General features: G+C 30.3%; 3 protein-coding genes and 1 pseudogene across 5 annotated transcripts; 2 read left to right on the forward strand and 2 right to left on the reverse strand.

The window, feature by feature from the left end:
* On the forward strand, positions 1–2,919 carry UGE1 (UDP-D-glucose/UDP-D-galactose 4-epimerase 1). The gene is made up of 9 exons (XM_047311426.2): positions 1–306; positions 380–429; positions 523–658; positions 1,176–1,277; positions 1,457–1,684; positions 1,853–1,934; positions 2,066–2,148; positions 2,312–2,403; positions 2,616–2,919. Exons 1-9 carry the CDS (start codon positions 112–114, stop codon positions 2,698–2,700), a joined length of 1,053 nt encoding a protein of 350 aa, XP_047167382.1. The 5' UTR covers positions 1–111; the 3' UTR covers positions 2,701–2,919.
* A 1,714-nt stretch (positions 2,920–4,633) lies between these two features.
* LOC124836293 (protein P21-like) lies at positions 4,634–5,452 on the reverse strand. Its single transcript, XM_047311427.2, has one exon. It carries the CDS (start codon positions 5,393–5,395, stop codon positions 4,718–4,720), a length of 678 nt encoding a protein of 225 aa, XP_047167383.1. The 5' UTR covers positions 5,396–5,452; the 3' UTR covers positions 4,634–4,717.
* Positions 5,453–11,971: 6,519 nt separating this feature from the next.
* Positions 11,972–13,930, forward strand: LOC124836301 (protein transport protein SEC13 homolog B pseudogene; annotated as a pseudogene). The gene is made up of 2 exons (XR_015783267.1): positions 11,972–12,131; positions 12,825–13,930. The product of XR_015783267.1 is annotated as a protein transport protein SEC13 homolog B pseudogene (transcript).
* Positions 13,931–17,066: 3,136 nt separating this feature from the next.
* LOC124836324 (CBS domain-containing protein CBSCBSPB1-like) lies at positions 17,067–24,171 on the reverse strand. 2 transcript variants are annotated; one of them, XM_047311471.2, is made up of 15 exons: positions 23,922–24,171; positions 23,688–23,837; positions 22,409–22,568; positions 22,187–22,319; positions 21,946–22,083; positions 21,706–21,787; positions 21,481–21,594; positions 21,269–21,335; positions 21,029–21,134; positions 20,886–20,953; positions 19,472–19,581; positions 19,238–19,371; positions 18,457–18,542; positions 18,285–18,374; positions 17,067–17,752 (listed from the first exon to the last, which is right to left on the reverse strand). In XM_047311471.2, exons 2-15 carry the CDS (start codon positions 23,819–23,821, stop codon positions 17,576–17,578), a joined length of 1,599 nt encoding a protein of 532 aa, XP_047167427.1. In that variant the 5' UTR covers positions 23,822–23,837; positions 23,922–24,171; the 3' UTR covers positions 17,067–17,575. The 2 variants fall into 2 exon arrangements, with proteins under 2 accessions (XP_047167427.1, XP_047167426.1); XM_047311470.2 differs by having other exon boundaries at positions 21,913–22,083.
* Between the last annotated feature and the right edge of the window lie 190 nt (positions 24,172–24,361).

A 24,361-nucleotide genomic window follows, 5' to 3' on the forward strand; every position in this document is an offset into this window, starting at 1 on the left:
AAACATTCCCAAATCTAATTCCATTTTCTCTCTCACTCGCTCCATAAATTCTCACCTCACCACTCACTTTTCTCTCTCACTTTCCATTATCTCCTTCTCGCTTTCTTCAAAATGGTCTCACCCTCCCAAAAGATTCTGGTAACCGGTGGTGCCGGTTTCATAGGCACCCACACCGTCGTGCAGCTCCTCAAAGGAGGCTTCACCGTTTCAATAATCGACAATTTTGACAACTCCGTCATGGAGGCGGTTGACCGGGTACGCCAAGTGGTGGGCCCTCATCTTTCTCAGAACCTCGAATTCACCCAGGTCTGCACTCTTTTCCTGTTTCACTTCACTCTCTAACTTTTCCATACTGCAAATTCACCTCTTCTTCTCGTAGGGCGATCTCAGGAACAGGGATGACTTGGAGAGACTCTTCTCCAGAACCAAGTACCCTCTATATTGCTTCTTCTCATTTTCCTATTCTGTTCTTTTTTTACCCTTTCTTAGTTTTTCAGTTAATGTGATAATATGCTGAAACAGATTCGATGCCGTGATCCACTTTGCTGGCCTAAAAGCGGTTGCGGAAAGCGTGGTCAAGCCACGTCGTTATTTTGATTTCAATTTGATCGGCACCATCAATCTCTACGAAGTTATGGCCAAGTATAACTGTAAAAAGGTTTTCACTTCATCCTTTTTTTTTTCTTTTTTTTTATCTCGTCGCTGCTGTCACAATTTATTATGAAAATGACATGTTAGATTCAATTTAATTTTTAAGTAACAAATTCTTTTAACAATAATATATATATATATATATATATATGTATATATATATATATGTATATATATATATATATATATATATATATATATGTATATATGTATATATATGTATGGACGTGCAGGGCAAAATATGTGCCTTGAAAAAGTTAGCTAAGTTTCTTTCTAAGATAGATTCTAAAGTATTATTTATGTGTAAACTAATTTTACTTTTTGTAGAAACTTAATTTTTTTTATATTTATTTTAGAAGGGCTTGGTCCATCATTGTCTTTAACTTTCGTGTCATTCATGGAAGGGATATTTTATGCTTTACGTTATGTTCCAAACAAGGAAACAGTATCAGATTCTTGCCCTTTTCTTTTTTTCTTTTGTGATGGTGTAGAATATTACTTGACATGATCATGTTTCTATGTAGATGGTTTTTTCATCTTCTGCTACCGTTTATGGCCAACCTGAAAAGACACCGTGCGAGGAGGATTTCAAGTTGCAAGCTATGAATCCCTATGGACGGACCAAAGTAACTTTGTTCTGAGTAACCTTTCACTTTTACTTTCTTTTTCTAAGTTATCAATAATGAGTTATTTAATGGAAAAGGAAATAAAAAAGATAAGATGAATTAAAATGTATTTTCGGAATGAGTTGGCATTTTCAAAAACTGATTTTAACTCTGTTTACTCTCCCTTCAATTCATTGAAGCTTTTCCTTGAAGAAATTGCCCGAGATATTCAGAAAGCTGAGCCAGAATGGAAGATTATATTACTGAGATACTTCAATCCAGTTGGGGCTCATGAAAGTGGTCAACTCGGTGAAGATCCCAAGGGCATCCCGAATAATCTCATGCCTTACATTCAGCAAGTAGCTGTTGGAAGGTTGCCTGAACTCAATGTATACGGTCATGATTATCCAACTAGGGATGGCTCAGCGGTTCGTAAAATACACCAACTTATTTGTTTTTTTTACATCATATACACCTATAGAACAGCACGTTAAGGAAAACAGTGTCTAGTTGGACAAAGTAAATAGCATTATAAACATATTGTTTTACCCCTGCAAAGTGCTAATCCTCCATTCCTTCTCTTTATTCAAAATAAGATCCGGGACTATATCCATGTAATGGACTTAGCAGATGGTCATATTGCTGCCTTGAGAAAGCTCTTCACATCGGAGAACATAGGTGAATTGCTCTTTTTCTTCCCTTGTAGATCTACGTGGACAAATTTGTGTGTCATTGTATCAGCCTTATGATATTTACCGGGTTTTTCTTGTCACTAATGCTAAAGTAAAAGATGATATATTTTTGTTCAGGTTGTACCGCTTACAACCTGGGAACCGGTCGTGGAACATCTGTGCTTGAAATGGTTGCAGCATTTGAAAAGGCTTCTGGCAAGGTAAATTATACTTCTTCTTCAGGGAATGAAAAAGTTGTTGAATGGTGTAAGACTTTTAAAATTTATATCGTGTAAATCAAACGCTTTTCATGCCTAAACACAAATGAATGAAATAATTGCGTCTGAAGGCTTCTCTTTTTCCCATTGGATATGAAATCTTCAGAAAATTCCAGTAAAGTTATGTCCAAGAAGACCAGGAGATGCCACGGAGGTTTATGCATCTACACAGAGAGCTGAGACAGAACTTAGTTGGAAGTAAGTACTTTAGTCCTCTGCGCCATGGTTAAAATGGTAATCATTCGAGTTTTTGACAAGCAGATTTTGATGGCTGAAAAATATGGATTCTCAAAATTCAAATACTACCATACTAAACTTCTTAAACTTGTATATTTGACAAATAAGATGTAGGGATCTTTCATTTTATCTTTGTTTTTTGTTAGTTAATATTAATTTTGCCCTTCCTTCAGGGCAAAATATGGTGTGGAGGAGATGTGCAGGGACCAGTGGAATTGGGCAAAGAACAATCCCTGGGGTTACACGGGGAAGCCTTGAATTAGCTTGAGAAATATTACTGCACATCAATGAATGTTTTCCTCACAAATAGGCATCACTTTACAGAATACTATGTTGGTTGATTTGTTTAGGCAGTTCAATGTATAATCTTTGAGAATAAAAATTTGGCCGCATTTGAAGAAGTAAAATCTATATGTATTCAAGCAATATTTCTAAATCTGATTAGCAATTGATTTGATATTGGTAAAAGTTTTCCCAGTCGGCCATGTCTTCAGAAGTTAGAGTTCAAATCGAATCTTATATGTTGGATGCATAAAAATATGGAATTGATTAAACTATTAGTCGAAAATATTAAAAATAAAAAGTATTTTTTTAATATGTTTTTTTTTCTCTAAAAGTGAATTAAATTAAGTTGCATTTATATTATTTGTCTTATTGATTCACCTTTGGGTAATTGTTAAGAAAAATAAATATTTATGATTATCGTTTTTCTATTTTGAAAAAAAAAATTGTAGGTATTGAATTGTTAGTGTGCGTGGTAGGCAGGAAACAACCAATACTTATTTATTTGTAATTAATTGACTAAGTAATAAAAAATTAATTACCATCACATAAGAATGGAAATAGTGTGAATATAATATTTGAAATAAAATTAGCATCTGAAAAAAATAAAAGATAAGTAACTTATATAACCTAGTTGAATTCAATTGGAGTATATCTGATTTTGATGCTATATTTAAATTAAATGGTATGAAACTATGAAATTTTTATTTTTATTGGAATGACTTAAAACTCGATGTGAACTAAACGAGCTACACACTTTTTTTGTTTTTTTTTTTGTTTTTACTAGAATGAGGTAATTTAATTTTTAAAATTATCAAAATTGTGTAAATTTAAAAAGAATTTTGTGATTGGAGAAGTTGTATCATACTGAAATGATTTTGTTGTAATAAAAATGAAATATGATTTCCTTGAAAAAGTTAAAGTTGTTCCAACTTAAGAAGACTTTTGACTGAGCAATTATTTGTGTTATTAAATGTACTGAAATCGTGAAATGTTGCAATAACTTATGTGTTAATAGAACGTTACTACATTCACAACACAATTAAAGTCGTGTCACATAACTTTGTTTTTGGCTTAATTAAAATTACATTAATCTATAAGGACTTTAACTTTTTCAAAGATGTTGTCCTAAGTCAGTACAATTACATTTCAGCTGCAATGAAATTATATTAACATGACATAACTTTTTTGTTATAATATTGTATCAACTTGGCACAACTGGTCCAACCTCAATTTTTTTTTAAAAAAGAACTTACACCATTTTTGTATTTTCTGAATGAACTTACCCCATTTTGATTTATATATATATATATATATATATATATATATATATATATATAACACTTCTTTCTTTAAGAAAGATCATCGATTGTCCTTTTCCTGATCCGGAGATTGAATGGGAGTTTAAAAATGGTATATGACTGTGGGCTGCCGTAATTTATTGACTCGATAATGATCCAATATAGCACTCACTAGAAATGTGGACTTGTTACAAATTCTAGAGTGAATGCTAAGTCATAATATACTTCTTATTTTGTATTTCAGATATATAATTTTAAATAAAAAAAGTTATATTCTATACAAAATGCAAAACCTTATGGAGGTGTAGGTTAAAATCATGGAAATACAGTAAGAAATTACCTATTATGAATACTATAATGAAAGCCATGGGATTTCTTTTTCCATCACCTTATCCAATATGGGACTTTTGAGTAAGGAGGTTATAGAGGAATAATTTGATTTATTGTGAATTGAGTTAAAAATAGGTACAGAGAGAATCCATTATTAATAATTATTTATAAGTATAAAATAAATCCATCTCTCAGTACTTTTAACTTAAATTAAAAGATAATAATAGAAATACGTAAAATAGAAAACAAAAATAGAAGTGGAAGCACATTTACTTAGATGATAGAAGGGTACGCAAAGTACTCCTTTTTTATTTAATAATTTTGTTTATTCTGAGTGCATACATATATGCAAAGTGGGTGGTTCAAGGGCAAAAGACAACCTTATAGTTAGTTCCGCCGGGGCAAGTGAAGGTGCTGGTCTGATCATCTTTGGGATAACTATAAGCATCGGGGCACCTATCCTTGAAGAATTTGGACAGAGCAGTAGCAGAACAGCTTCCGGAATTGCAACAGTATTCGTTGGTTCTGAAGACGGTGCATGGGTTGTTGCAACCGTCTCGAGCCTTCAGCTGAGAGGGACACTGTCCGTTAATGTCAGCAGTGCATGATATGCCACGTGAGCATCCGTTCGACGTTGGACTAAACTCCATGGGAACGTTGAAACCGTCGACCAGGGAGATGTCGAAGAAGTCCAAATTGTTGAACTGGTTCAGCGCGAATTCCGCTAGGGTGTTGGGAGGAGCACCGTATGCTCTGCATTGCAGGACTCCACCACAGTCTCCGGTCTGACATCCACCCCGACCCGACCCGTCGAAGTTGCAACCGGTTCGGGCCCAAATGCGGGCCGCTGTGGTTCCTGCCGGCACGTCAACGGACCAGGTATCGCCGGGGTTTAATTGTCTGCCACCGCCAACAGGCACAGACGCCGCCCACACAGTGTTGCGGCATCGGTTTGTGATATCAAACCTTGCAGCATATGCAGCAGTGGTGAAGGTGAATAATAGAGCCACGAGGAAGAAGAATCCTCTTGGGAGACTCATTTTTGGAAGTGCTGTAAGAGGAGAGGTTAGAAGAGAATGTTTATTTTTGTGTGTAGAAATGGGACTGAAGCAAGCCCTTTTTATAGAACACTCTATCCAACCATTATTAATGTTAGCAAACAGATATTTTTACGACCATTTTTTCATTTTATCTATATTTATTATGAAAATTTTAATAATTTTTTTACAATTTTTCCATTTTAAATATAAGAACTAATTAAATAATCACACATAATCTATTAAAAAAAATTGTTAAAACATCATAATCCATTTATTATATATCTTTTTTGTCTGTCTATTAATTTATTGTTTTTATTATTTAAATATATATATATAAATATAATTTTAATATATATAAATAATTTTGTTTATAGTTATATGTGAAATAATATTTATAATATTATATTTTCGAGAAAAAATTGTACTTGATAATGTTTTTATACGTATAAAAAAAATAAAAGTTTATTTAGTAATTCAAAATAATAATATATTAATTATATTTATTTCATTTTTAGTTTACAATTTTAATTATTATATTATTAATATAACTTGTAAAAGTAAGTATATTCTTTTTAGAAGTGTAAAGTATATTATTTTTCATATTTTAAACATTGCGATTCAGAGATTTTGTTTTTCTTAGCTATTTTTATTGTCTCTATATATCTTTATTTTTTCTATAAATTTTAACAAACAAATACGTTTAATTTTTACTTCATTTTTTACCTATTTTCATCTATTCATTTCTCAATTTTCATTCATTTTATTCATCTCAAACTAGGTTGTATATTAAGTAAATATGAATTTGTTAAATTAATGAGTGAATTAGTAATTTATTTTAAAACCAAAATTAGTATATGCACTCTCTTCTTTTGTAGTATATTATGTGGATGTGTGGATGTTGATAAACCCTTTCTTAGTGTACATCTATTCCTTTTCTGTGATTAATATTATTTAAATATTTTTTCTTTACACTTTTATCTTATTTTTCTTATTGTGATATAATACCTTTTTCAACAATTAATAGTCCTTTCTTAATACATGATTAGATCGTAAGGTCTATAACATATATAATTAATATTATCTAGAATACTTACTTAATATCAATTATTTCTCACATGTATAACTAACTAAATATTAGAGTTTAATGGAGATAAATATAGCTGCTGTGGGAAAGTATTGAATGCTCATTTCTTTTTATTCTTCTTTTTCATGAACCATCCTTCCTAATTCTTTCCTCCATCATCATCGTCAAACCAATACGTATTTGCTAACGTTAACTTTGACGTCACATGCATTATAAATCATTGTATTAAATGTTATTATACTAAATATTATTATAAATTCTTTAAAATGAAATCCAGACTGTCTAAAAGAATCGGATGGGTATATTTATTATTAGCACTCAAGAGAAGAACAATTAATTTCAGCGAAAATGCCAAAACCATATACATATTTTTTACTCTTTTCACTCTCATTTCTATAAATTGATTTTTTTTGGGTATTTATTTATTCTTCAAAATTGAAGAGTTTTGAACTTTGAAAAACATCTCTCACAATAATCTTGTAAGCAACAAGTCAATGATACAGAAAAAAAAAAGTTGAATTTTTCGTTATTAACAAAGCTCAATTTATTACAATAGTGTATAGTTAAAATATTTGACTGTAAACGGAATCCTGTGATTCACATTTAATTTTTCCTAAGAAAATGATACCATATAGATACTGAAAAAGTCTAAACATACACTTAAATTGAGCTGGGTATAGAAAATCAATTCGAAAGTAGTATACAGTATAAAATATGAAGGGTGATTCCTTTTGTTCTTATCTTTCTAAAATTGTTTATATATGTGATATTAATTTTAAAATAATTTTATTTTCTTCTAAAATAAGTTATTATTTAAAAATATTTATTTTACTATTAAAGAAGAATATATGAGAGAAAAACCATGCCCAGTGGTACTTCGAAAAATCGAAGTGCCCCCACGTACGTAGACGACGAAGACCTTGACTTTTCGTATTCCACAAAAATTGTAATAAATTTACTTAGATAATTTCTGGAATTTATATTATATTATTTTTATATTATAACAAATATTATTTAGTGTCATCGAAATCGAGGTATAATAATAGCCAGATGGTTCTTTTTGTTCTTATTTTTTTAAAATTGTTTATATATGTGTGATATTAATTTTAAACAATTTTTATATTCTTCTAAAATAAATTATTATTTTAAAAAATTTATTGGTACTTTGGAAAATTGGTAGACGACGAAGACCTTGACTTTTCTTTTTCCACAACAAGTGTGATAAATTCAGTTATATATTTTCTGAAACTGACATTATATTATTTTTATAATATAAAAAATATTATTTAGTGCCATAGAAGAAAATTTTATCAGGAGCCTTCCCAGTATTTCAATTTCTGGCTTTGTCTTTGACACTAACAACAAATGTGTTTTAAACAAGACTTTAACAATTGAAAAAACAGTGAGGATGACAATGAAGAATATGCGAGTCTTGGTACTAAATCCTAATTTTTTAACTAAAATAAATTAAATATTAATTTGATCTTTATTTCTATTAAAAAAATTTAAACGTGGTTCTAGTTTTATTTTATTTTTTTAATTAAATTTTACTTTTCATTTATTTTATTTTTTTATCGTTTAAATAATTAACAAAATATAAATAATATTATAGATCACATGTCATTTGTTGTTGTTTTTTAACTGTTTATTAGGTTTTTATAGTTAAAGAGAAAAAAAATTGTCTATGAAGTCAATATCATATTATATTATTATATTATGTGTAGTAGTAATGTTATGTGTCAAATGTCTTATATTTAATTTATTTTATATATTTTTATTTTAATTTAATTTAGTTTCAATATTTTTTAAATGGAATAATTTTGTCTCTTTACAAATTTAGACCAAAAGTGATTTTTATATAAATATCATATTTATATTTTTATTAAAATTTATATTTTTAAAATTATTTTCAAATCAACTTTTACTTTAATTATTAGAATATTAGTATTTTTAAACCAAATTTTTAAATTATATTATTAGAATATAAATATTAAATTTATGTTTAATTTTTACTAACAGTAAAAAAATTAGATTAGAATTGGTTTAACATTTGATTTAAAATAGAGATTAGATGTTAAAAAAATAAAGTTTGATTTTTTATACCTATAATAGGGCAAGAATATACAAACAGTAAAGACTTTATTTTATAGTTTTAAATTAATTCTAACCCTATTTAATAACATAGTTGGAATTGGTTTAAAAGTAATTAAATATTTTTTAATAAAAATATTAATATAATATTTATATAAAAATTAAATTTGATTTAAATATAGAAAGAAACAAAATTATCTAAGTAAAATTTAAACTAAATTGAATTTCACGACATTGCTACGGTCACACAACAATATACTAATTTGATATATGAGTAATTTTTTTTAATTAAGAACAAATAAATAAAAAAAAAATTACGAAATAACACGTATATATCATTTAAATCGAGTTAATTATTTAAAGGCAGTTAACAAAAATTACTAAATTAAATAAAATTAACAGTGTAATTTAATTTATATAAAAATAGAACTGCATGAAAAAAAACTTCATTAAAATAAAAACCAAATTAGTATTTAAGAAAAAATTATGTTTATTTTTGTTTCATGTTGTAATAAGCATGTAAGTTTTGTTTAATTTTCATTTTTAAATATTAGTTATTTTTTTATGGAATTAAAAGATACATACTTTATAAGCATGACATTAGCATGTGTATAATATCACAAAATAAACATTTCTTGTTTTGAATGTTAAATACTGTTAAAAAAAATTATAATTATGCAAATATTAAATCAGAATACCAAATAATAATTAAATATTTTTTATTTATTAAAAATGTTTAAATGTGTTTATTAAATTAAAGTGCAGATTGTATTTTTGAAATTCAATTCATGAAACTACACTATACAAAACGTAATGAAAGTTGTGATAACAGGAAAAAAAAATTAGAGGTCTTAGTAAATTTTGTAAATATCAAACAGTTAAACTCTTGAAAAATAACATAATATATTTTATAGTTATTAAGAAGAAGGAGGATAAACTTTTTATGTTAGCCACTGAATTACTTAAACAATTAAACACTTAAAACAGAGGATTAAACATTTGTATGTGAAAAGAAAAATCAAAATTATTAAAAATATAAAAGCAATTAAATGTGCATCGTAAAAATTATTTAATTAAATAAAATAGATTTTTTGTATTTTTCCAAACATAATACACAGAAAATAAAATATGTAATTTAGAGTGTTATAAAAGAAAAAATCCCTTAAAGAGAAAACAGTTTTATGAATTTTAAACAAATTAAACCGAAACAAATTTATTCAACACCGACAGAAAAAGAATTTGGACAATATTAAGAAAAACATATTTTAAATGCATAATAATGAATTCTTCTTTGTTTATAGACAAAAAGGTAGTTAATTTTCAATTTAAAAATAAAGTTTACTCAATATCTTAGTAAAATGTTCAATAGCTTGATTAGTGAATATGTCTGCCAATTTAATGTGCCAAAATGGAATTTAGTAATGATCTTAATCTTGTTATTTTGAACAAGTATTTTAGTTTCTACACAGATTAATATTCATACAATGTTGTTGATTATTGTTAAATCTATTCATAATTATGTATCAACAGAGTTACGAATAACTTACTAAATCAATAAATTATTTTTTCACATATTTACCATTTTGTTAACTATCACATTTTTCGTATAATTACTATTATTTTAACAATCATGTTTTAACAACAAACCGTTAATAATAAAAATGTAATACAGTAATAATAAAACAAAAAAACAACGCTCAGGTCTCAGACGAGTAATCTAAAAAAAAAATAAAAAAATCATAAACTATTATAAATTGAAATTTATATATCTTTTTACGTAAACATTCTATTCTTATAACATTTGATTTCAATAAATAAAATATAAATTAAAAAGCAAATCTACAAAACATGAATCTGAACATTTGAAACATGATTTCCAGTCATACCTACGAATTAATACCCAGGACACAGCATAACCCCACAGCATTACTATGACGATCACCGTGCCTCCACCGCCATCTACCCCATTGCTACGTCACTGTCACATAATCAGTCAAAATAATTATTATCATCTTAAAATTATTACATTACAAATAATATTTAGAATTTAATTTATAAAAATTAATATTTAAATCATAACATCTTTATATATTTATATTTTTCAAATATTATAATACATAAAAATTAATTTTTTATTTTAATTTTTATTTAAAAATTAGACTGACAGACCAGTCTGTCCCGTCATGCTTGCTTATATGGTATGTTAATTTGCAGGTAAGGCAAAACGGGTCAAAAAAACTAACAGATGAAAATTTCAACTAGACTTACAAGGCTAAGCTTATTTTATTATCATTAGTTTTTCTTTTAAGTGTAATCCAAATTATGTAATTTAAAATATAATTTTAGACATGCCAATACCTTTTAGAATATGTATTTTGAAATGTATTTTTCTTCAATTCATTATTAACTATGCAATTCGAAAGATATTTTCAGATTTTAAAATGTTTTTCAAAATATACATTTTAAAATAATTCTTTTAAATACATTTTGAAATATATTTTTATATCAAAATTATACTTTCCAAATTATATAATCCAAATTTCGTTAAAAAAATGGATGCAAAAATATCATTTACTTTTTCATTATAATTTTAATAAAGATAAGGAGGGATTTGTGGACTTTATGGGATACAAAATGAAAAAGAAAAAGACAACCCTATTAAGGAAGGCCTAATCCAATGCATGCGATTGGATGGATTAGCGTTGTAATGGCCTGACATTTTTTAACAATTTATTGGTAGATAAATTTAAATTTAAGGAGTTTGTTAGTAATTTTGTTTAAATTTATTAGTTTGGGTGAAATAATATTAATGTAATAAAAATAAGATAAAAATTAGTAGTTTTGATTATTTAGGTGGAGTATGATTATTGATATTGATAGAGATAGATTATGTAGTTTTAATTTTGAATTAGTTGATGTTTTTGTTTTCAACTAATTATATGAAACATACATTTTTTTAATGATTTAACTTAAGAATAGATGTCGGTACATAAACTAAGTAAATGTGTTATATAATATAAGATCAATCACTTTCTAATATTAAGAATTAAATGGTATCAATATAATACATAAAAGTTTAATGATGTATTTCACAAAAGTACATTAAGAAGCTACTTATATGAATGAGACCTGCAAGTGTTTCTTAAGATGTCCTTATAACAATAATATATCAGTGATTGTTAAATTTTCTTGGATTTGAAAATGAAATTTGTTAATTCTTTTATGACATTTCTTCATAAAAATAAGATATAAGTCCATATTAAATATCTCATAACTATCTGACTTTTTTTCTAATTCAATTTTAAAAAAATATAATTAAATTGATAAACATATGAAACTCATATTTTATTCTCCTCTTAAAAATGTGCCTCACGTTAGATTTTTAAAGAGCTTTATATTTATAATAATATTTGTCCATTAATCTTGGCCTCCATTTTCAGTTTCTCAGCCTATTCATTAGATCTCATCTTACACTCACCCGGCCACCCTTACTCGCACCACCCTTCACGGCAGCTCCGGCAACCACCTCTGGTTCCATTGCTTTCTCTCTCGTTTTCTCAGGTCCCCTCTCTTTCCCCTCTCTATCTCTCTTGATCTATTCAAATTTCAACTTGGATCTTGTGATTCGGTACCCATTTTGCGATTCTTCCTATTCAATAGACACCTCTCTATTCTTTTGGGACAATTTCCTCACCTCACCTCCGTTACTTGATTTCCCTCATTTGTTTCGCCAGATGCGGTTTATTTTCAGCGATAAACCATTTCCCCCCAATTTTCGTTTTTTTTACAGGGTTTGATGTTATTAATTTTTCGATTTGCTTGCTATTCTATGATCGTTCACAGATCATGTTTTGCACGGAATTGTGTTGTGCTTTCTTCAATGCTAAATCCGATTAATATTTGTGTAAAATTTAAAACCTTTGGCTGATTTTCACTTTTCATCTTGGGACTAGGGTTTTGCTTGAGTATTATGTTTTTGTTGATGGATTTATTATAATGTGTAGTGAATTGTTTTTTGAAAATCTATTAGTTGCTTGCTTGGAAATGTTATATATATGTGTATTTGGTGTTGAATCTTATGCTTATGCTTATGCTTTTATTTTTCCTTCATTGTATTTTATTTGAGATTTCGTTTACCTTTTCTACATTGGAAGGACTAGTTAACAGAGGGCTTAGTTTAGTTTAGCTATTGGTTTCGCTTGCAAATTGTTTGAAACTAAATGATTGCATTGTGTGTGTGTGCGATGATAGCAGAAATATGCCTTCTCAGAAGGTTGAAACGGGTCACCAAGACACGGTACATGATGTTGCGATGGATTACTATGGTAAGAGGCTGGCAACAGCTTCATCAGATCACACAATTAAGATAATTGGAGTGAGCAACACGGCCTCTCAGCATCTAGCAACGTTGACTGGTCACCAAGGACCTGTTTGGCAAGTAGTGTGGGCTCACCCTAAGTTTGGTTCTCTACTTGCATCTTGTTCCTATGATGGCCGTGTCATTGTATGGAAGGAGGGTAACCAAAATGAATGGACTCAAGCTCATGTGTTTGATGAGCACAAATCATCTGTGAATTCTATTGCTTGGGCGCCCCACGAGTTGGGTCTCTGCTTGGCTTGTGGCTCATCCGATGGGAATATATCTGTTTTCACTGCAAGAGCGGACGGTGGCTGGGACACTGCAGTGATTGATCAGGCTCACCCAGTTGGTGTCACTTCTGTGTCATGGGCACCATCAACGGCACCTGGTGCCCTTGTTGGTGCAGGGTTGCTTGATCCTGTGCAAAAGCTGTGCTCTGGTGGCTGTGATAATACTGTGAAGGTATGGAAGCTCAACAATGGACTGTGGAAGATGGACTGCTTCCCTGCTCTTCATATGCACACAGATTGGGTTAGAGATGTTGCTTGGGCACCCAATTTAGGGCTACCTAAATCTACTATTGCTAGTGCATCACAGGATGGTAAAGTGGTTATATGGACCGTGGCAAAAGAGGGTGATCAGTGGGAAGGCAAGGTTTTGAATGATTTCAAGACACCTGTTTGGAGGGTGTCATGGTCACTGACGGGAAACATACTTGCCGTGGCTGATGGGAACAACAATGTGACATTGTGGAAGGAAGCAGTAGACGGGGAATGGCAACAGGTGACAACAGTGGAGCCTTAGAATGTGATTTGCAGGCCTTGTTTATTACTTTGAAAATGGTTAGAATTTTGTTTTGAAATATAGTTGACATCTTGTTTCCCTGCATTTTATACAGTTGATTAATTGTGCTTCATAATGCGCTTGTTCATTGATGTTTGTGATACATTGCATATTCTGTGAGTGGAAGAATTGAATTCATTAGTTGGAGTTATTTTGAGATCAGAGGAATATTTTTCAACTATATAATGTGACAATAGCTTCTGTTCTGGGAGTTGCATAAACTGTTGCATTTTATTTTGGCTGCTGCTCATGATCAATCCATCCCCATTTGTTCGTAATATCCTAGAGAAATTTGTTTTTAACCAGGCCTGTGATAGAGAGCTTCACGTGATAACATCGTGTGATCTATGTAATTGACCTCACTTGCTGGGATAAAACTATTTTTATTTTTGTAGTGCATATCTAGGTAGGTAGGGGAAAGTGGTTAATAACTTTGAACGCATTATGAGCTTTCAAACTGTCTTGTGCTTCCACAGAATTGAGACTGACTTATAGTGTAAGAATGATTTAATTTTAGTAACAGACATAATCAGCAGTGATATAATTAAATTTGCTGTCACATTTATCAGAAGCAATAAAATTGCTATCTGTTGCTTGCTCAAGGTTTTATATGATTGTTTAGCTAAGATTGTTTGGATTTCTCTATGTAGAAGAAAACTTCCGTTTCTTGTTTTGTTTAGTTAGATGGTGCAGCATTCACACCATCCACTCTGTTATAACCCCGGCATGTCCTTAAAATTTGATATGAAAATTTAAGAGATGAGCTTTCAAAGCGAAATTCCATTTAGATTTTCTCCTTAAAATTTTAGGGAAATACTGTCTCCTACAAAACGAGTGACGAATTCACTGCTGCAGTTTCATAGAAAAGTAAATGTTATGCATTTTTAATACAATATATGGTGGTAATTACGAACTCCTGTTTTTTACCGAATTTTTAGTGATAGAAGACAATTATGGTTTACATGCATTCGTGCAAAGCAAAACCAAAACAAGAGCCAGCAGATACGGACTCAGAAAAACACGACAAATATGCAAGTATAAAAGCTCTTGAAAAATAAATTGTTAGACAAATTTTTAACAAAAAAATAATTTTTTCTTAGAAGTTAACTTTTAACAAAAAATCCTATGTAACTATATAATGACGATCTTAATTGGAAAGGGTTAGCATAATTTTCTGTTAATTTTCTCACAGAAAGTCAGAATTGTTGTTAATTTTGGATAAAATAAATGTTACCTATATGCTCGTAAGTTAAAATAAATAACACTTCCCTGTATAAAATTAAAATAACAATTAGGGTATATTAATAAAACTATAATTCCAATGAAGTATTTATTACGTTTTCTAAGTACTTTCTTCTTAGTCTAAATCAATATTGTATTGTAGCATTACTAAAATAACATGTAGTAACAAGGTTTCATTATATAATTGATTCAACCCGATTCCTGGATTAAAGATTTTTTTAAAGATAAATAACACCTCTTTATATAGACTAACATGTAATTTAAGATAAAAAATTATTCACTCACGACATAATCGAAAAAAAAAAACAACCAATGCAACTTTAAACAATTTTTCTTATATGTAATTGTAGAGAATATTCTAACAATATAAGTTTAAGTTTTACATTAAATATATATATATATATATATATATATATATATATATATATATATATATATATATATTGTATATGGGTTTGCTTACGCAATGTGTACCGAATTTTAGTAGACAAAAATATCTTTATATATGATGAATTCTAAGTTTTAAGGTTAATGATATTTTAATAATTGTTATTTTCAAAACTATAAAAAATAAAAAATAAACTCTCAAACCCTTACTCATTCATTCCTCTCAACCCTTTCTCTCTCATCTCTCTTACTCCAACCTTTTTCTCTGTCATCCCTACTGCACCCCAATTGAAAAAAATCAGAAACACTTACTGTTAAACAATTTGCCTTTGTAAAGAGTTGAGTCATTGACATATTCACCTTTAAGCAAAGGTTTATTCAAGATCTCTTCAATTTCACCATCTTTACTAATCTTTCTAATTTCATCATCTGCATATGTTGAATCATTATCTCTAACAAAAAAACTCTCCAGGCCAATTACCAATTCCTTCCGGATGTCATTATGCTTACGAAAATTAGATAAAATTATATACTGTAAAAATTATAAAATGAAAACTCATTATAAGATCATTTTTTTTGTAAGAAATTGTTTAATAACGAGTGTTTCCGATTTTTTTCAGACCAATTATCAATTCCTTTGATGTAATTATACTTGTGAAAATTGGACAAAATTAGATAAGACAAATTATAATTATAAAATCATTTTTTTTAGATCAATTACCAATTCCTTTATGGTTGTGAAAATTTGATAAGACAAAAATTATAAAATAAAATGAAAACTTATTATAAAATCATTTTTGGTAAGATTGTTTAACTGCCAGTGTTTCTGATTTTTTTCAGTTTGGGCTACCATAGGATGACAGAGAAAATGTTGGAGTGAGAGAGATGAAAAAGAAAGGGTTGAGAGGAATGATGGAAGTGAGAAGGGTTTTGAGAATGAAAATTATTAAAATAACCCATATATAATTTTTTCTTAATAAATTTCTTTAAATATTTTAAAATTTCATAAGTATTTCTTTAGATATGATCAACATAATTGCATAAATTTAAAAAATAGAATAATTTAAAAAAAACTATAAATATATGAAAAAAATTAATAAGACAAGATTAATTAATTAATCACTTTTAATATTATTATCCAAGTGATATGAAATTTTGAATTTCAGTTAAAAGTTGTGTCATTCTTTACATTTATATTGAAGTCGCATATATATATATATATATATATATATATATATATATATATATATATATATATATATATATATATATATATATAATTTCTCATTTTTAATATTACTTCCAAGTGATATGAAAATAAGTTAAATTATGTAAAAATATTTAATATGGATATGAGATTGAGATTGAATATTCAACTCATGATGAACTGGGATTTGGAAAAACACATTTCAAATAAATTTTACGGACCAGAAGCATGCACATTGAATCTAAAACAGATTATACTAACATTTTGTATCAACTTTAATATTACTAAGAAAAATGTTAAGCATACACCAATACGTGGCATGCACTAAACCTACACCTTAATAAACATTTACTAATCGGTAAATTGCAAAGCGAAATCATTGTTTGTTATCAACTCAAGCCCAATTTCTGATTTATTAACATGTGAGAATGGAAGCAGTAAATTATCGGACAGATGATGAGATATGGAAATCTGTATATCACAAATTTACAATGTGTTCCGACTTTAGGTCGGTCAATAACTATATCTAAAATATTGTTTGTCTTGAAATCTAAATTTCTGACACAGTTTTATACTTAAAAACATCTCACAGAGTTGATCGATGAAGCGCTTCCAAGGGATGTGAGACTTTCAGGTATACTGTAGCTTCTTCATCATGGTTGTCTTTAAAAAACATCTTGAAACATTGAAAGAAGATGTACCTAAATTGTATTTGACCTCAACTCTTAAACTATGTGAAACTACTGACATGCCAGAATACAAGTCTAATAGATGATGAAGTGAAATAAAATGTTTTTCCTCTCTTTCTCGTATAACATTTGAATACGAATACAAATTGTTATACAAAATGCCAGAACTTAAAGAGATTGGAGATTGGAGATTGGCAAGTGCTAAAAGTATGCCCCTCCAAAGTTCCAACTCACTTCATTTGTGGCCTCTACCCCCGACAAAAGCTGCTTCTTCCTATTATTGACTTCGCCTCACAAACGCCATTAGGCCTAAGGCAGCAACAATTGCAGCTCCAGCAGCAAAGGTGCTGTATGCTGTTGCCCATGATTCTGAATTACCATATTTCAAACTCACTGAACTTGAATCATTTCCATAACCCCGTGTTCCTGAGTAGTCTAAATGCAATCTCAATCCCTACAAAATTCATAAATTCAATTTCAAACTTATTTGAGACAGATTCCTATTCATACTATCATGAGTTACAAATGAAACAAATTTAAAGCAATATGACCGTTTTATTGATCATGACATCTGTCTTTCCCGTCCACAAAATTTCCTTAGTGTTAGACTAAGAGAGGTCTGACAAGTTATCATGTGATGGAATACGAGATCTGTGAATGCAAATTTTCTAACCAACTATGAAAATTTAAGTTAAATTCTTTTAACCTTTCTTGATCTTAACTATATCAAATTTCAAAAAGAGCGGTAGATGTACTGTTTGAGGCATGCACTTTATATTCTATCCACATTTTAAAGTTCTTTTACCTTTTAAGACAATTGATTATTGATTCATACAGCCATAAACATTTTGATGTTGTTATTCCATTTTAATATTTGCGAACTCATAAGAAAAGGAAAATGACTAATTAAAATATCTTGCTCTAAATTCAAATTTTCTTCAATATATCATTAGCCGTTCCTCTCTCCAAATTCCATTCAACCATACCTTCAAACCAGCCGCCTTTGCGTGGTCTACAGCTGCGGCAAGATCACTGTCCGAAGCCAGTACAACTTTATCATTTTCTTCATCTTCGTACTACAAACAAATCGAAGAGCTTGCATTAGGCAGAGGAGAAAAGACAGACCGAAGAATACAAATATAACATTTTGAAACTTACCAAAATTTGGGGCAGGTTCGTGGGGTCAATTTCATCACCGACTCTATGAATGATGCAAGTTATTACCTCTGTCAAGCTCCGAGTATCTGAACATGCACGAAGCACACAAACCACTGAACTGATATCTTTTTACGTAATGCATAATTCACGTGAGTTGAAACAGAGCTTCTTCAGGCAATAAACAAGTTTCTTGTGGTTACAGAAAAAATTATAATAGAAGGAAAGAAGACGCGTTTCACCAAAAAAAAAATTATTTATTTCGTCAAAAAAAAAAAAAAACCAAGTATACGTCTTTGCATATCAGTACCACAGTCCTAAGCCATCAATGTTGAACTACAGAAGTTTCACACGTCTCACCACCATTTATTTCTCCTCTTTCTCTCTTTTACTCATCAATATTAGTAAGGCAGGATCCCCTCTCTAAATTACATGGGTTGTACACTATGCACAGCTAAACCTTACTCAAAACTAAAACTAAAAATGCAGATTTAGGCATCAATTGACTGAAGACATGTAAACCAGTCTCATTCAACTGAGACTACTAAAAATTATGATATCATCATTATACTACCAATTATATATCACCATTATACTACCAATTTAAATTTTAAATAACATTTTTTTTTTATCAAATTGCTTGCGGACTAAATTAAGTACAATATTTTATTATTAAGGGAAATTGTGATATGGTTGTTAACGAAAATTTGCTAGTCTAAAGATGGAGAGGGAAAACACACATGTAAGCAAAGACCCGATTGGAAACATGCAATAGTTGACATACCGCATGTGAATCTATGCAATCTACCCTTCCTGTCTTGTAATTTGAAGGAAAATGCATTCGGCATGCTTGACCCAAGATACGAAAGGTTTCTCCCTAATTCTCCTCCCTCAGAAATCATTTTCAAGGAAGTTTCGCTGCCATGTCAATAATAACATGTAATTAAATTAAAATTTTGAAAATAACTTTTCCTAGCAACAGGGATGCATATTTGAAAAAAATTGAAAATATATTAACCTTTGGGAATCGTCGTCGTCCCCATTTGGAACTAAGGCCATGGCCGAATCCCAAAATTTTTGTATCATGGTGTTGGCTGCTTCATTATTAAAACCAGCACTGTTTCCGACCTAATCAGTGGAGAAAATGTTACCATCATTACAAATGTTTAGCTGAAAAAGATGACGGAAGCTAAAAAAATTGAATTTCGGTATCCTATATTCAACATTAACATCAGCAGTGCTCGAAATCCGGGAAGTAAAAAAAACAACTTTAGAATAAATCCAGTTGGAAAAAACAGTTGAACATTTTCTTGTCCTGGGAGCGACATATTGAAAGTAGAAGATAGGTGGAAAAAGTGGTTGGAGAGGTAGGCCATCAGTTTGAGTACTCTACTAATAAAAACTAAACTAATAATTAATATTTGCAGATTAAAATAGTGTTGCAACAAGAGGTGGGAAAAATTAAACCCTGATACTTCCATTCATGGGACTAAAGCTACCATTCATAGCAAATTGCCAAATTGTAAGGGTAAAAGAAATCTTCGATGCATCGATAGGATAAATCAACAGAGAAAGAATAACAGTAAGTGTACAAACATGGAAAACAACCTAAAGGGATTTTATATAAGGATTACTTCTTCATAATGCTTGACTCTTGGTGATTCGAAATATTCAATTTCATGACATGCGAGAGAGAGAAAGTTAACGCATATCTCAACATCAGTAAACTATGTGTACGACGCTAATCAACCTGCCTAAGGCACACGTTTTTGTGTTAACGAGTCTGCTCGTGTTGATTATGGTAAGGATGGTATAAAATTTTACAATTCTTTTCATCATATTTTATCTTTTAGGCCGACTCTGTTCACTATGTTGTATGCTATGCCTACGTCTTTTAGAGCATGTGGAGGTTGAAGCCGAGAAAATGAAAGGAACGAAGTGCTCTCTGATTTTATTTGGCTTTCTATTCGAGGATAATATTATCATTAAATTTATTAGCATGATATGCCACCTCCTTTTCTGTTCTTAAGTAGCCAGTTCCATGGTTTAAGAAAATTCATAAAAAGAAAAATAGTTAACAGCGGTTAAGCTTTCAATAATAATGAATTATCAAGATTTCATATTCTTATATATCCAAGACAAGAGGCTTAAGAAAATGGGTAAAGAGAAAAGCGGGTGGCAATTTTCTCCCAAGTTTAAAACCAAAATGCTGACTTAAGACCCACTCATCAATAAATTGCATACATATTCAGATATCAATTCATATATGAAACCTGCATTTAGTTTTTAAGGTGAAGAAAAGTAACTAGTTTTGCTGAGAATAGTTTGCTATAACTTACAAATAGACAGCCAATTACCCCATTTCAACAAGGATTCAATAGAGGTTTAATGCAATCATCAGCAGTAGGTTTACACAGTTATAGAAAGCATACCTGACTAGCTGTCGCTACAGCGGCGTGAGTTATATGAATTACATCAACCGTAGCAACAACAGTACCATCTGTTTTCAACCATCCAAATCAGAAAATTATTGATGCAGGAACTAGTTACCCATCTCATATATAATTTACATTACCTCTATCAATAACGGGAAGATGCAAAAATTTCCCATCATGCATAGTGTGAAGTGCATCGACTATTGGTGTATCAATTATTGCACATTCTGGACTTGGAGTCATGACCTGTACATTGATTGACTGTAGGTCAGAAAAAAAGGGACAAGAAACGATAACTGGACGAAAGCTCTGAAAAACTTCTTCTAAAACATGCAGGAAAATGTGGTCCTGAACATCACTAGATCTAGTTGTAGTGGTACCTTCTCAACAAGAGTTAAGGCTGGAGGAAGACTTTGTGCTATCACCCGCATCAAGATATCCTTTGAACTGAAATTTGTGTAGGGAAAGTAGTACATTAAAAAAAATACTGACGATACCTGTTTACCAAAAAAATTAACTTTGGAATGTAGGAGGTAAAAGTAACTTTTCAGAAAAATAGGAGGGGTGGCAATGTCAATAGCAACACACTTACGTAAGGATACCACAAGGTTTGTCATTAACAGTCACAACTGCACAACTTGCACGAAGTTCAAGCATCTTCTTTGTTGCCGCCAAAACTGAGTCTGTTGGTGAAACTGTAACAACCCTGGAAAGTGCCAGTATCTGCTGAATTATCTTGGTATAATAATTACAACATGAAAGCAAATTAAATCCCAGAAATTTTTTGTCAGCTAAAACAAAATAAATTATTACCTACTTTGAATTCTCAGGAATGATAGTAGACAAAGAAGGCTTGAATATCTGCTCTCGAAGTGTCTCAAAGAACGTCGAATTGGTGCCTGCACAAAGGCCAAATTAGCATGAAACAAAACCAGGCCTAAAGAAACTGGCAACCAAACTATAGTGTCGAATGATGATTAACTAAAAAAAAGTAGCCATGAAAAAAAGAAAATACTGTACAAACCAGACGTAGGTGTTCCCCAGTGTTTTTCGATACCTTCAACAGCAGCCGCAATTGCCCTTCCTTTCTCTGCTGCCCTTTCCATACGGGCAATGGCATCATACAAACACTTCGCTATGTCAAGTATGGCAACAACTTCTCCGTTCTCCACCACAGGTAAATGTCTGAACCTCCCTGAAAACAATAAATCATCCTTGTATTTATTCAAAAAGCACCATACAGAAATAAAAATTAACTTGAAAACGGTGTGTGTCGCCTCTCTCCGTATTCTACCAACCTTGCACCATCTTTTGGAGGGCTTCCACAGCAAGAGTGTCAGAAAGGACAAATACTGGATTCCTTGTCATAACCTTGGAAACGGTTGTTTCTTCGAGATTAACCTCACGAGCAATGACTCTTGTTGTTACATCCTTTAACCACAAAATTATAATGTAAAACAAAAGTCCCAGTATTTATTTTTCTTGTTAGTGGGTGGCACAAAAAGAAGTCCAAGATTTACCTTGTCTGTGAGGATTCCACAGAGCAAAGCATTAGAATCTGTTAGTAGTAGAGCATCTACTTTGCGAGCAGCCATCCTACGGCAAGCTTCATAGACGGTGGTTGTTTCAGGAACTGTCAATGCCTTTGAAAGCCGCAATGATTTCACAGTTCGCTCTCCCCTGCTCCAATTCCAAGTACAAAACAATGGCATCATCATCATCATCATCACATGATTTAAATGACAAAACCATAATAACCATTATCTGACTCATCTTTTCTTACATTTCCGAGAATGAAGACATCACACATTCGTTTAAAATTAAAAATCAATCTAATTTGAGAGCCTTGAACAGATACTCTGTGAATGCTTAATTAATAAACCCCTCTATTTGATGCATCAATTAGCTAAACGTGAGAATACGTGTTTCCATAAAGTGAAAATGACAATTCACATGAACACCAATGGGAATTCTATTTATTATAAATTTTCAATTTGAACACTTCTTTGGAATCGCATTAGCTACTGCAATACCCAGATTAAATACTCATTTTGTGCAACTTAAATTAAAATAAACAAATATTTTAAATACATTAATCGTATTATGACAAAAGCATTTTAATACAAAAGTTAAATTTAAAATCTATGCTAAAACTTTATATTATGAAACAGAGCTCTTTCTAATAATTAATCAATTTTTAAAAATAATATAAAATTGATTTAAAAATTAATAAATACATAATTTATCAAAATGCCTTTTTCATTTTTATTTATAAGATGATTACAACTTATATTTGACCTTTTTTTATAAAACATAATCCGTAACGTATTTTCATTAATAATTCTTTTACTAAAATTAAAGTATTTATAATTAAATAAAGACTATCCTATTTTTCATTAGATAGAATAATATACATTTATATTCATTTGATAAAAAAAATAGTAGAAAATTTAAGAGTATTTATATGTGTAAAAGTATCATCTTTCTTTTCCACATAAATTGAGGGAAACTATTAGTGACTTAGTTGTATATTTATGATTCATTTTATTTTTAAACAAATGAGATACTAATTGTGAAGAGTTTACAAATTTAAGACACTTCTATTATCAACTAAAATTGATCATAATTTAACTATGATAAATTAAATAATCAATTCTAATATTTAAAAATATTTTCAGATAAAAAAAACTCTTAAAATTATTTAAAAACTAGGGTCGAGTATAACGATTTTAGTTTATACGTAGGAGAATTCAATCAAAATGAAAACGTATATGAAAAAAAATGAGGAGGAGGAAGTACACGGTGCGCGGTGACGGGAACGTTTTACGAGGAGTAAGGTCAAGCGACGAATACTCAGAGGCTTTCTTCTTGTTCTGTGAGGGGCTGTTCGTCAACGAACCCCCCCTTCGAGAAGAAACACTTTGAATTGACATCTTTCCCGAACGCTACCTGTAACCGCTCAAATTCAGATAAAATGTGATGAAAATGGAAAATGAAAAGGGAGAAACGAAATTGAGAAGCAAAGAAAGTCACCGGAAAGAGAAGAGTGTTGGTGAGAAAGGAGGGCGAAGGAATCTGGACAGAAGGGGGTAGAGACGGTCGGTAGATGAAGTATGTTCCCGGTGACCAGCCGGTGAAGAAACAGAGATTGAGAAGGAACATTGTGGTTGTGTCGGTAGCTGAAGAAAAAAGGCGGGGTGGTGGGAGAGGAGAACTTGACGCCGATTCCAACGGGGCCAATTCTCGTGGGAACAGCAAGTGCGGTAAATTCGACATGTGTCAATTCAGAACGAAGAGTTATAGCCAAACACTCAATAAAATTAAAACATAAAGATAGCTATTATATGAGTATTTCTTTTCTTACATTTTGTGCAACTTTTAAAATATGATCTTAGAAATATAATTTATATTTAAAATAAATTTATTAAAATGTATTTACAATTACCTGCCAATTTTTTTTAAATGCTAAATAT

This window comes from Vigna umbellata, chromosome 1 (assembly GCF_029865625.1).
Source record: "Vigna umbellata cultivar VRB3 chromosome 1, Vumbellata_1.0, whole genome shotgun sequence".
Classification (NCBI taxonomy): Eukaryota; Viridiplantae; Streptophyta; class Magnoliopsida; order Fabales; family Fabaceae; genus Vigna; species Vigna umbellata.